The sequence below is a fragment of the Lynx rufus genome, unplaced genomic scaffold, assembly GCF_022079265.1.
Source record: "Lynx rufus isolate CCGP_SWC_20201006 ecotype Redwood Valley unplaced genomic scaffold, mLynRuf1.p SCAF_24, whole genome shotgun sequence".
Taxonomy (NCBI): domain Eukaryota; kingdom Metazoa; phylum Chordata; class Mammalia; order Carnivora; family Felidae; genus Lynx; species Lynx rufus.
This window is the reverse complement of record NW_025814839.1, coordinates 2,843,753-2,858,699: the sequence shown is the minus strand read 5'-3', so window position 1 is coordinate 2,858,699 and position 14,947 is coordinate 2,843,753. Positions and strand designations below refer to the sequence as shown.

Here is a 14,947-nt window from a genome sequence, read left to right as displayed (position 1 = left end):
AGTGGGACACCACTGGAGTGGGGGATTTCTAATTTAGAGCAACAGTTTGGAAAACATTTTGTATCTACTTAACTTGACATTGTGTTCACCCTATGCCCCACCAACTCCACTCCATGAATGGCAGGGCATTTCAAATTTATCTATGGTGATGGAGCAGTTTTTAAAATTTCTAATCATTTGTAGAGTGGACACTTTTCTAAAATAATAAAAATATCACATTACTATAAATGTTTCTAAATGTTTCTGCTCAACTTACATGGCCATGGATTAGTAACTAACAGTTTGTGGACTAAAACTCGTCTTCAGACAACTCTGTGAAAGGTACCGCTCCAGAGCAGGGCTTCATAAGTGGGGCATGCTCTATGTTCCACTGCAGTCATGTGGCACAAATATCAAGTGTGTGCCAAGGCATTTATCCACTAAGATTTTGCAGCAGCTGGGTAAGATACTATAAAGAACTCCCAAGCCAGTCACCCTCAGCTATAAGCAGCCTTGTCCTTTTATCTCAGTATGCTAAACAATGATCAAATTTTTTTAAGTGTCATGTTGTGAAAAAAGGTAAGAAACACTGCCTTGGAGAAACTCTGTTCACAGCCATGGGAGACATACATAAGAATTTTGACAGAAACACTGCAATAGCAAAAAAAAAAACCTGGAAAATAAGCCACAATGAATTGTTGTAGATTCAATTTTATATATCTCTATATATTTATATTTCTATACTGGAAGTAAACAATTATAAGTTCAAGAAATAATGTAGAGCAAAACAAGCAAGTTACAGAATATACAGAGAAGGGCTTCCATTAGTATTGCTTAGGAAAACTAAACAATATATCATTTAGGGATACAAATGTGTGGTCAAACAGTAAAGAAAAGTCAGAGAATGACAAATACCTAACTTGAGATGGTGGTTACCTCTGAGAGGGGTGGGAATTGAATGGGATAAAGAAGAGGCACACAGGAGCCACACAGTTTCTTTTTTTAAAGCTGAGTGTTAAGTGTATATATGTTCATGATCTCATTATTCTTTACTCTTCACATATAACACAACACACACATATTGTCACCTACTCTTACTTAACATTTTTTTAATTAAACATTTTGAAAGTAAACATTAAAGAATCAATATAGAAGACTCCAACTGTAACTGAGTTCTAGAACAGAACAGAAATTTTAAAAAATATTTTTTAATGTTTATTTATTTTTGAGAGACAGAGAATAAGCAGGGTAGGGGCAGAGAGACAAGGAAACACAGAATCTGAAGCAGGCTTCAGGCTCTGAGCTGTCAGCACAGAGCCCAACAAGTGGCTCGAACCCATGACCTGAGCTGAAGTCAGACACTTAACCAACTGAGCCACCCAGACACCCTGAAGAGAATTTTTTTTTAAAGAGTAGAAATAATACAAGAGAATCTCCCAGAACTGAAGGATATAAAATAAGATTCTAAATTAAAATGGCCAATAGAATGCCCAGCTCAATGAAAGAAGAAAAGAGTTACATTTAAGCCCATAATCTTAAAAATTTAGAAAATCAGAGGTAGAGAGAGAATCCCAAAAGTTTCAAGAGAGGTAAAATAACAACAATAATAACAATAAAAGGTCACATCAAAGGGCTGGGAATCGAAACACCCTCAGACAGCAAGAACGAATACTAGAAGACAACAGAACAATGCCTTCAAAATTCTCGGGGAAAAAGATGTTCAACTGGAATTCATCATTCAGTCAAACTATCAATCATGCATATGAAGATGGAATAAAGACAGTTTCAAACAAGCAAGTTTCTCAAAAATGTACCTACCCAGTCCCCCCTTTTCAGGAACATTCTCTATTACAACAAGGAAATAAACTAAGAAAGAGAAGACTTGGGATGTGGGAAGTAGGGGATCCAAAACAAGAGAATCACTAAAGAAATTTCCAGGATGATGAATACAAAGCCCAGATTACAGTTTACAATGGATCTACGGTTTACCGCAAGCTTACATAAAAATCTTCCAAGACTGGAACAGAAGAATGAAAGGGACTCCAGGAACAATAAACCTAAGGTTTACAAAATGTAATTAATAGATTACTGTATATGAACATATGCCATATTAAGATAAATTGCATGGTTCTATCAGAAGGTCTGGAGATCAGTGGGTGACAGGTACATTTAAAAACTAACCAAACCAAAAAAAAAAAATGAGGTCAGTATTAATTTTTTAAAAAGTGTACAAGAACAGATATGTAATCAGAGTATATACTATGTGGCTCAGCTGTAAACTATGGTTCTACAATCATCACAATGAATATACTAAATAATGATTTAACCAATTATAATTATATTGGGAGGCTCTAATGAATGAAAGGATGGGTATGGGAGTAGACAGGGAATGGGGAGTGTAGGGCTAAATCCTTATTTCCTACGGTAGTATGCCAACAACTGAAGTTTTAAAGTTTCAGCATAAACGTTATTTAGAAATGTAGAAGTAAACACTAGAAGAGACAACCAAAGGCATTTAGAGTGGTTGCCTCAAGGAAGGAGGACTTGGGAGTGTGAAAGAGGATCATTATTTTCATTATGAGCTGTGTAGTAATGTTTTGCTTTTTAAACTACATATTTGTATCAATCTAAAAAAAGTATAATTAAATTAAAAGTGCAACCCACCTCAAAACCTGCCCATCACCAACAAAAACCTAACTGCTGATAGATTTTATTTTGAATAGACTTTGAGGATTAAAATTTAAATGTACTCATAATTCTGTGTTGTAATAATTTATATGAGCAAAAAAGTCACATTTAGAACTTAAATCATTAAAGGTCCCGGGAGCAGTACAACAGGAGCAGTACAAGCAGTTCAGAGACTTGTCAAGATCATGGGCTTTGGAATCAGAGAAATATAATTTCAAATCCTGGCTCCACCACTTAAAGTGACCTTGCGCAATTATTTTTTTGTCTTTATATATCAATTAATTCAACTGGAAAAAAAAGAAGGTAACAATACTTAGAGTGATACGAAAATGTGCATAAGGCAATTAGCCCAATGCCTAGTGTAGCATTCAATAAATAGAAGCTATCATTGTTTACAGTTTAATAAAATAAAACAAATTATTGACCTAAATATCTGTAATTATTAATAACCATCATTGTCATTATTCAGTAGCCAATTCTTGAAAATACTTTGTTATTGTGTAAACTATACTCTATTATTGTGTAAAGGGTTTTTATAACCTCTGAGGATCAAAACATACAGTGTTTCCATTGTAAAATGAAAGATTATTTGTCTAAAATAAAACCAGGTAGTTTTTAAATAAGATCTAGAAAATACACCAAAATTCTATAAAAGTTGAATAATGATTAATGTCTGTCATTCTGTTTGAATATAGTTAAGGAGTACCTAGAAAATAAGAGACGAGTACTGTTTCTTCTAAACAGTAAAGAAATAAAGACATGTCAAGTAATTAGAGTAAGCAGAAAAGTAAAAATGTAAGTGTGGTAGATGCTCTTTAGAGCTAAAACAGAATAATCACTATTGCAAGCAATTACAAATCTATATTCTTGGAGTGTGTGTATACACACACACACCAAGAGAATTAAGAAATAAAAGTAGCCATTGTGGGGTGCAAGGGTGGCTCAGTCGGTTAAGCATCCAACTTTGGCTCAGGTCATGATCTCGCAGTCCGTGAGTTTGAGCCCCGCATTGGACTCTGTGCTGACAGCTCAGAGCCTGGAGCCTGTTTTGGATTCTGCGTCTCCTTCTCTCTCTCTCTCTTCCCCCCTGCCCCACTCCACTCACACTCTTTCTCCCTCTCAAAAATAAATAAACATTAAAAAAATTTTTTTAAAAAAGAAAAATTGCCGTTGTATTGGGAAAGTAGGATTATTAGTGAATTCTTTAAGGTTTCTTTCTTAAATAACTTAAAAAATATTTTAGTTTAAAAATATTTTAAAAATAATTTTTAAAGGGAGTCTGGCATAGGAGATAAGCAACAAATCCTTGGATCATTAGGGAAAAGCTTTCTATAATGCACTATTGCAGGTCAATCAAGCAAATTTGTCATTAAAATGAACTATAAAGCTTTACATTGTGCAGGAAGGCCCATTATAGCAGCTATTATTAAACATTTGGACCAACATGCATTTGTAACCTAACTTTGTCATTTATGAAAGAACAGCCATCATTCTCTGAGATCAATAAGATTAAGGCTTATAGTGCTAGCTTCTAGCTTCAGGACTAATTTTACTCCTTTGTGATCGAAATGGAATTTGCCAGATGTTCTTTCTCCTTTTATCCACTTAATACGTTTTAGAACCTTTAATAATAATGATCAAAATCTGGGCTAGCTTTTTAAATGGACAAAGCAGCTTATTTCCTTGAGTATGTAACCATTTACGAATGCTCTTCAAGCTTATCTGGAACTCAAAAGCATTATTAGATTCCAGGCATCATTCTGGATATTTACACGGAAACCAGAATCTCTGCTCCTGCTGCAAATTCTCCATCTCAATATCCAGCATGAAACTATTTCCACAGTAATTAGCTGTGAGGACTCCCATTTAATATATATATTGTCAAGAACCATAAAGATCTATTTTTTTTTGAAAAAGCACTACTTCCCTTTTATAAAGAAAGAAACCTATGGAGAAATTAATACAACTCACCAAAGCTCAGCAAGTTAAAAAAACTGGACTAGAATGAATGCTTTTGTCCTCAAATCCTGTTAGTCCAATATGCATGCTATTTTCCATTTATTAATTAAATCACATCTTGGTCAGTTATTTCATCAAATGATTTTTAAGCATGGAAAACTACAGAAATAGGCCCAAGAGAGTTAGGTGTCAGATGACTGTTCAAGAGTAGCATGAATATGCCCTATGGTCACGATTTTTTCACCCATTTGTCAGTGTCTTCTGGCTGAATTCAGACTCGTAGAAAACCTGAAGAGGTCGTCTTTTCATGTTATGCTCCAATAAATCATTTTGACTCCCTGAAGTCTGGTCTCAGACTTGCTACTTGTTTTAAGGCAAGACAAAATGTTTCAAAGCAACCTTTGTTTTCTGTTAAAATGACAGTCTTTTCAAATCACTCATCATAACTAGTGCCAACACAGACACACATACAAATACTATTCTAACCTTTTCCAACCTGTTAGTATTATGTTTTTAACTCTAAATTAGAAAATCTCACCAAGCCAACCATAAGCAATATAATTAACTGCTAATTCTTTTGAGAGAGTCTATAATAAGCAATATGATACATGCTGGTAGAAATCTGTCTTAAATGAAACTTGTGGCACAGGAACATCCATCTGTGAAACACAGTTAATCATACCGTCCAAGGTCTCTATGCTTCTATTATAAATCAAATCACCACTGCACAGCTGTTATTATATTAGAGTTAATGGATTTTTCAATGGCTGTCCAAGCAGTTAACTCTCAAAAAATTTTTCAATGAAAAGTTTTCAAATTTTCAGTTGAAACTGTGGCATTACCTAGATTGCATGCATAAATACACTACTTCTATTCTAGCAGATTGAGCTAAATTTATTTGATTCTGTTTTGTTCCATCTCTTGGGAAATTTTAGGGGCCTTGGGTCCTGCTATGAACTCTAAAGAGTGTGATGTGGTTTGAAAGGTTCTAAAAATATCACAGGTTTGCCTGGGCTCACTTAGAAGGGTGGATGATTCAATTACAAGTGTCAAAATTTGATTCCTAATTTTTCGGGATCTGACAGCTGCAGCAAACCTTGCCAGGATTCCCTTATCTTCGCTGTGCTTCTCTTTGAAGTATTTAAAGAAGATTTCATAATCTTTGCAATTTAGCTCTAGGATTTCTATCAGTAGCTGTAGAATGAACTGGTTGGATCTTTCTAAAGCTTCTCATAAACATTATTTGACCAAGCACATTTTTAAAGCAGTCATAGCTGCAAAACAGGTGAGCTTCTTGTAATGGTTAGGGAACAAAACACAATGGATTCTATATTCACACACCATTAACCAGGAGTGACCTTTGATTGCATGAAGTGCCAGTGGGACTTTAACCAGAGGTTCGTTTGTTGCTATAAAAAAGTTCAGACCCCAAAGGCAGGCATTCATCTGAATGACAGCTCTAGGAAGGGGACCAGCACTATATCACTGGGGCAGATTTTTTGTTTGCTTTTTCAAATAATTAAAGCAGAGATTTTGAGATATGAAGGTGACTAAGACAATAATGATCAGTAGCTATGTGGAACTATTTACAAGAGGCACAGGCTCTTTCTTTGCTCATCTGAGTCTCTCTCTTAATGGAAGAGCAAAGAAAAAAATAGCAAAATTGTACTTACCTAAGAATTAACAGAGGCTACCAGATTAAATGGTAAATTTAGGTGTGTGGTCAGGTATCCAAAAATAATGAATCTGTACAATGAAATATCTATACAATGAAATATGCAACTATGGTTAGGTTGAAGACTTAATATAAACAACTTTTCTTACCAACCAAAGCCTACTAAAAAGGACCAAGACATTTTTAATATTATCACTTTTCTGATGAAAGACATACACACGTCCAGACTACATTATACACTTTCAGGTTTCCACACATTTACCAAGTGTCTGTTATGTGCCAAGTATTAAGTACATGATGGTGAACAATAGATATGATCTTGCCACTATGGAGCTCACTGCTTTCTCAGGGGAAGCAGAAACTGAACAAGTGATCTTAAGTGTGTTATGTTACAACACACAGGAACAGAGTGCTATGGAAGTACATTTCAGGGCCATGGGCTATGAGCTGGGGAAACAATAACAGGGTATATATTCTGGAAGACATGCTACTTAGTTATTATGCTATCTTCAAAAATCACATTGACCACAGCAATGTTAATTTATTGACAACTCAGAGTCAGATGTCTGACCATTAGCTATTATATTAGGGTATAATACTATGTTTTCCTGTTTTTTCTCACACTGAATCCTGCAGAAGGTTAGAGAATTCTGTGTAAACATTTTAAAAGCACTCCAAATTATGGAAAACTAAGGTTACTTAATATTAAAATCCTGTCCAAATATCTGAAGTTACCATAACTTGGAATAATAGCAATAATGTGCACTTAGAAAATCCTAACAGAAAACCACATGAGGATTCTAACCTCAGAGGGGAATTTTTGAGTCATATGGTAATTCTGTGTTTGACTTTTGAATTATTGCCATACTGTTTTCCACAGCAGTTGCACCCACTTCATGGGCAAGGAAACTGAGGCCCAGAGGAGTTTGGTAACATGTTAAGGTTGAATAGCTAACAGGTGGCAGAGCGGAGATCTGCACACAGGTGTTCTGGCTCCAGAGCTGATTCTGTTAACTTCTACAGAATTCTCTTAATCTCTTCATTATGGACATGGAAAAATCTCCAAGACATTTTATTAAGAGCAAGTTGCACAATACACACAGTATAATACCATTTACATTTTTACAAACCACAGAACGGTAGGATCTACATCTATCTTTAGAGAAAGGACTGAAAAGAAAGGGCACACAAACCTGGAAGCAGTGGCTTCTCTTTGGTAAAGGGACTGAGGGACTGGGATTGGGGGTGGAAGACAGTCAAGGAAGACTTTTACTTTATGCCTATTGCTTCATTTTCATACCACAAGAATGTATTCAGGTATTACTTGTATAGTCAGATTTTTTTAAGATTAAAAAAACCCCAAACATTGATCCAGTACAATCTTTCTTCTACTAACTGCACATGTTACTTCTAAAATGTCTCTCATCCAGGTTCTGTCAGAATATTTTAAATGCTGGAGCACTCTGCTTCACCAAAGCAGCCTGCTTCAGTACTGAAGAAAGCTTAAGTTGTAGAAAATTTTCAGTAGTCAATCAAATATTTCTTTCTAACCATTGGTCCTAATTCTGCCTTCTGTCAAACAAGAATATTAACCGATTTGTGTTGGGGGGGGGCCCAAAACCATTCCCAGGTTTAATGGTTTGCTAGGAGGACTCACAGGACTCAGCATATAGTCGTATTCTTGGCTATGCTTTGTTACAGTGAAAACATAAAAGCAAAACCAGCAAGAGGAAAAGGCACATGAGGTGAAATCCAGAGGAAACCAGGGGCAAGCTTCCAAGAGTCTTCTCCCTTAATTCCTCCAGCAATGAGTTGTAACAATATGTGTGAAATGTTGCCAACCAGGTAAGTTCATTAGAGACTCTGTGCTCAGGCATTTTACTTGGGGGCTGGCCACAGAGGCATACTGTCTGCCTAGCCCTTACCTAAATCCCAGGCTCTGAGAAGGAAAGCAGGTGTTCAACATAAACCACTTTCTTTGTACACACAGTTCAGGCACAGTGAGCAATTCTTATTGGGGAATGGTGGAAATCTTTCTAAAATCAAAGTTCCTAGATGCCAGACAAGGGCCAACCTTGCAAACAAGATTTTCTATGAATAGCAGTTTCAGGCCTGCTATGTTAACTCTTTTTCTGCACACCATCCTTTCCATAATCCTTTTGAAATTTAAGTGCAATTCTATTTTGTGTGTGTGTGTGTGTGTGCTCAGTTAATACATAATCAATTCTCTCTACGAAAGTTTCCAGACTTTTCATCCATTTTGGTCACCTACACCTGGACTCTGCCTTGACTATGTCCTTCTTAACACATATGCCAAAACTGTAACATAACATTCCAGGCATGATATCACCATAAATGGGATATTACATTTTTATTAATGGAGTATAATAATTTGTTTTCTAATGCTGCATTATTCATGGGTGATATGTTGAGATGGCAGACAGAACTTGAATTCCACAACATTGTGTTTATCATCCTATTAACAGCATTTTGTTTGTTTCAGCACAATGCTCCTGGCTTCCAAGATGACTTTGAATCCCAATTCTATCATCTGTCTCTCGCTGACTATTCCTTCCGGCTTCCTGTCATGTGAAAATGATTAAGGGTTTAGGAGGCAGACCACCTCAGTTCAAATCATGGCACCACTACTTACTAGCCATGTGATCTTGGTGAGTTAGCATAAATCCTCCCTGTGCCTCGGTTCCCGTAATTGTAAAAACTTGAATAATTATCGTAACAATTAGAGTTATTCAATGAAAAAAATGAGATAATGTATATAAGAAGCCTAATATGGTGCCTGGCACAGTGTAACTGCATAATAAACATTAATTATTAATTAATCTAAATTATTGATAAGAATGGCAAACAGGTCAGTATTAGGGACGAAGCTTCATGGTATTTTTTGGGTAACTTCTCTCAGAGATGACAGCATTCAAGATTCTTTGAGAATATCAATTCAACCAGATTTGTGCTTAATTACTACATACTTAAATCCAATATAAAAAACTTCAAGACACAGAAACATATTCATTAGTATCAATTTTCAGTTATGTTAGGAGACTCTAGTCTCTAAGTTTAACCTTCTTATCACCTGAAAAATACTGGTGTGAAGAAAAAGAAATCAAGATAGACTAGACTGGCAAGAAAATCTCTATCACTGAGAAGATAATTTCAACAGTTCAAGAAATTCCTACCCACGTTAGAAGTCTGGCAGAATAAGAAATAAACACATTCCTATGCTTACTGCCATAATTAAGCAAGGCAATACAATGAAACTAAAATGTTAAAATGATAACCAAAGTACAATGAAAGAAAAAGGAGAATTTTTAGACACTTCATCTATTATTAATAAGAAACATCCAGGGAATACTAATGAGAGTCTAGTGAAGCACAAATGCCTGTAGTACCTGTCATCTGCAAACAGAAGAGCTAAAATTCTCAGACAAAATGCAACATCTGGAATAATAACTTTAATGGCAGGGGAAGCATCAAAATGCATACTTCAATACTGAACTTTAAAAACTGCTAGCTGACCTCTAAAAAGAAAATGACAAAGGAATATAAATTACTCTATGTATAGTATTTATCCTCATTAACAGTCACATTCCTAAATTTTTCCAAGAAAAGATTAATCAAACAATCACATATGGATAATCAAGGAATGAAGGTTTGTATCCAAACAAATGGCTGTCGTACAGTTTCTACCTGGCTAACGTTTCCAGTTTGTGACTGTCAGACCCGAGTTCAAATCCTTACTCTGCAACTCACTAACTGTATGACATTAGGCAAGCTACTTAAACTTCTCTAATCTTATTTTCTCAATTACAAAATGCAGATAATGTTTACCTCACAAGTGTTTTGAGAGGATGAATCAGGATATATTACATGTGTGTTTTACTGTGATTAAACATACACGGTATAAAATTTATCATTTTAACCATATTTCAGGGTACAGTTCTGTGGCAGTAAGTGTATTCACACTGTTGTGCAACCATCACCAACGATATGTTTTTAAAGATTGAGCACACAGTAACTGCTCAGTGGATAGCAGCTAAAACGACTCTCATTAGTGTTATCTCATCCCATCCTGAATCTGTGTATCCACAAACAGAAACTATTTCATATTTATTTCTACTGAATTGCACCCAGTTTGGGAAATACTAAGTTCAAGTTTTAAGCTGCAAACTATATTCTTAGCTTTCAAACTCTTCATTCAAGTGACTGACGAAAATATAAAAATATCAGGTGCTAGCATTTATTGAGCACTTAGCATGTGCTAGTGCTATTCTAAGCACTTTTCAGGTATTAACTCGTTTAATCTGCACAGTAATAATTCCAGGAGGTATATAGCGATAAAAGTCACATTTTACAGCTGAGTACAAAGAGGTTAAGGAATCTGCCCAATGTTGCCCAGCCAGTAAGATGACAAAGCCAGGATCTGCAGTCCAACAATCAAATCCTAGAGCCCATGCCCATAACCATTCCACTACACCGCTTCTCACACATGCAGTGACATGAGACCCATAGGAATGACTTCTGGATGCCAGATGTTATATGTTCACTGGGAAGCTGTGACATCCATTATTTTGTGTGTTCTTCATAATGACAGTGAAGAGCAATCATCCCCATTTTACAGATGGAGAAGTGATTTGCTCAGGTCTATAGGAACAGGTGAGAGAGACCTGGATTCCAGCTTGGCCACTTGTTACCTCGAAGTGCATCTACAATCTCCCTGAGCTTCACCCAGCTGCAAAATGGGAACAGCAGGAATAAGAACACAAGAAGTAAAGGAGTGTGTGTTTGTAAAGCAACTAGCACAGAGCCTTGTATAAACAGTGCTCAATAAATGTTAGCCCGCCCTTCCTTGTTCTCCTATTTGTGACTCCTGCCATAGAAATTCTTTCCAAATACCATGCTACTACTTCTCGATGCCGTCTCACCAACTGTGTTAACAGATGGGTGGCAAAAAAACACGATTTTTTGGTGATTACCATGTGATACCAAATGAAACCTCAGTGAAGTCCAGCTATATTATATAATTTTAAGTATAACAAACTTCCTCCCTTTTGTCCATATGGTCTGCCACTTTATCAAAGTAGAAAATAAAACTGGTCTACCAAGATTTGTTCTTTACAAAATTATGCTTAATGTTCCCCAATACCTTCTGTTCTTTTAGGTAACTGCCAAATGATTTACTTAATTTGTTCTAGTTTCTGACCAGATACTGTTTAAAAATTAGGTTGACCTCATTTCCAAAGTTACCTTTTTCCCTTTAAGAAAAGTATGCCTTTTTCTGTCATCAGACACTTCTATTCACCATAATTTATCAAAAATAAAACCTAATAGGTTGACAGTACGTTCTATACCCTCACATTTGCATAGAAGGAATATCTAACACTGAATTTATAAGCACTATTCATGCCAACTGTGGCCATAGCAATTAGTATTTCTTGTCAGTTGGGCAGCATTTTCTTAAGAAAAAACAAAAATGCTAGGAGGAAGCATGGCCTCTTATAAAACTAGATTGTTGCATAATTAACCTTTCTCCCCTCGGATAGCAAGGATGTCACAAAGCACACCCTGTTGGCTTCCAAGTAACATTTAAAATATTCCCATCTCTTAAAGCAATCTGGACGTGGATGTTAAAAGCCAAAGGAATTTTTCAGTCAAGTGCTGACTGTTGAAATCTACTACTTCCCCAAAAGCTAAAGGCATATTGGGAGACTACAATCACAAGCACCACAGAGAAAAGTGGCACCATGGGAACAACTCACTTGTGTTTGGCACAGGGAAGGTTCACTGCCAATTTGTAACAGTATGAATTCTATAACTATTCAAAGCCAAAACTGAAGTTTGGATGTGAGCAGCTTTTCAAAGTAGCTTTTTCTGAGGCCTAGTAGCTAAGTAGCTAATATAAAATAAGTAAGCTGTAGGAAGTGGTAAAGCATAGGCAATGTTTAGGAATTAAAATATAACCTATACCTATCTCTTGATTTGCTTAAAAAAAAAAAAAAGCGCTGTCCTTCACACAAGATATTTTGCTTCATTCGTTCATTCATTCATTCATTCTTGAGCTAATTTTATGAAAATGAGATGGGGAATTATATTTTTGGTGCTTAAATTTAGCCATATATATAAATGACAATATTACTTGTCCTACTAATCTCATGAGTCTGAAAGAAGGATAAATGAAATAACAGCTATTGAAACATTGTTCAAAAATTTAAGTATATAGCAACATTAGATATAGTTGTATTTTTAAAATTTATAAGCATCTACAATGAAGTCATTTATTTTTTTTTAATATATGAAATTTATTGTCAAATTGGTTTCCATGCAACATCCAGTGTTCATCCCAAAAGATGCCCTCTTCAATGCCCATCACCTCCCCTCCCCTCCCTCCCACACCCCATCAACCCTCAGTTTGTTCTCAGTTTTTAAGAGTCTCTTATGCTTTGGCTCTCTCCCACTCTAACCTCTTTTTTTTTTTCCTTCCCCTCCCCCATGGGTTTCTGTTAAGTTTCTCAGGATCCACATAAGAGTGAAAACATACGGTATCTGTCTTTCTCTGTATGGCTTATTTCACTTAGCATCACACTCTCCAGTTCCATCCACGTTGCTACAAAGGCCATATTTCATTCTTTCTCATTGCCATGTAGTACTCCTACAATGAAGTCATTTAAATGGTACCAGTCTCAGTGGCCAAATACACATTATTGACAAAGTAACTGAGTGATGATATTTTCTCAGCCCTTTATGGAATTACATTTATCAAGGAATATGAATTTTTGTCTTACCTGGTAATTCCTAGTCATTTTGTTTTACTTTTATAACTTAATACTTATAATAAATAAATCCAATATAAATTCACCCAATTAAAAAGGGAAAATTTGGAATATTATGTTGTTAAATCACTAAGATCTATGTCATTATATATCAAGAATATCTTAATACCATTGCAAAGACTTTTCAGTTTTAAATAAATAGGTTTTATAAAATAAGATGAACTTTCGATTACTGACATTTAAACCAAAAAAGTAAAACACATGAATGGTTTCAAACAAGCAATACTCATAACTTTGTCCCATTAGATACCTCAACTTACCTCATCTCCCTTCAAAACTTCAGTACCATCAAATTCGCGGGTCTGATTTGTCTTCACTGATACCTCTCTCTCTAGGCTGGCTAACTTCTCCTTCGCTTCCTGAAGTTCCTCAGCTTTGCCTTCTTTTTTACGAGAAATGATGGATGCCTAATTGAGTATAAAATATGAATGTGAAATTAGACATACAATCAACTTCCTATTATCTTGTGAAATTATTTATTTTTTAGATTTTCCCAAGCTAAACTTTCAATATCTGGTTGGCTTCTCCTAACCAATACCCTACTACCTGTCATCACTAGTTATATGTTTAATATGAGCATGTAATGTATATTAAATATCAACCCAAAGACATTTTGGAAAACAAAAGCCCTGAAAATACCGCTATATCAGCAGAGAAACAAAAATACAATAGTATTATACATATTCAAATATTGTCATGTAACACTCAAATGTTAATGAAGATACTTTCTAGGTAAGCAAATAGAAGCTATCCCTAATTCTAGTGTTTTTCTTCATGGTAGCTTTCCTTTCACCAGAAGAAAACAAGAATGTTTTATTCTCAAAACTACAACACAGGTTATCTTACCTAAATTCAATAGCCATACTTTTAAAATGAAATGTTAAAACATCTATTATATTTGGGGCATTCTAATAAATGAAGTGCAGGTTTAAAACCAAACATCTGACTCACCGGAATTATGCAAATGTTTACACAATCCAAATGGCTGTTCTCAGCCATGAACACAGCACTTTCCATTACTTAGCAACTCTTGGGGGATTTCCTCAAATGAACCACAGCTGTACTAGTGTAAGAAAAACATTAGCCAAACTGTCTTCTTAAGTGAAATAGTACAAATATTTTCTTCACACAAACTTGACAGGAGAGGGGAAATCTCTAATACAAACCCTTTAAACCAGTCTATTCTTTCTGTCTAAAAAATGAAAAGACAGATGACGAAGGAATGTTTCTCTCCATAGAATTATTCCAGCCAAAAAAAGAGAGAGGAAATGATGAGTACCAGAAGCATACAGGAATTGACAGTATACCTCCTTAACACAATAAAATAAATAAATATAAACCTCAGTCCAAAACAGGATCTTATTTAATGAACATGAGAGTATCTCCCACTAAGTCTGGAACAAGGTAAAAACGCCCACTATCTCTACTATAATTTAATATTGTGTTGAAGGTATTTGCTCATACCATTAGACAGGAGAAAGCAATTAGAAGCATAAGAATTTGACAGGAAAAGTTGGAGTTTTCATAGTATATGATTATATGTCTAAAAAAAAGAGAAGAGAAACCATGGGAAAACCATAGTAAACAAATCAGTAGTATTCATAGACAAATCAGTCAGAAGACATAAGGGAGGAAAAGCCCTCAGTTATAAAAGCAAAAAATAAAATGTGGAGCCAAGAGAAGTTCCAAAACTTTGAGGAAAACAAACACTCCTGAAAGACAAAAAACATAAACTTGAACAAATGGAGACACATAACATGTTCTTAGATGGGAAGAATATCATATCACAAAGATCAAATAT

The 14,947-nt window shown here is 35.3% G+C and overlaps 1 protein-coding gene across 1 annotated transcript in view; it reads right to left on the bottom strand.

The window, feature by feature from the left end:
- The window catches only part of IFT81 (intraflagellar transport 81), an 84,307-nt gene that overhangs the window by 44,794 nt on the left and 24,566 nt on the right, over window positions 1–14,947 (bottom strand). The window contains exon 11 of the mRNA XM_047088175.1: window positions 13,407–13,553. Within this exon, the coding sequence (XP_046944131.1) occupies window positions 13,407–13,553 (147 nt within the window). The remainder of the gene's footprint in view (window positions 1–13,406; window positions 13,554–14,947) is intronic.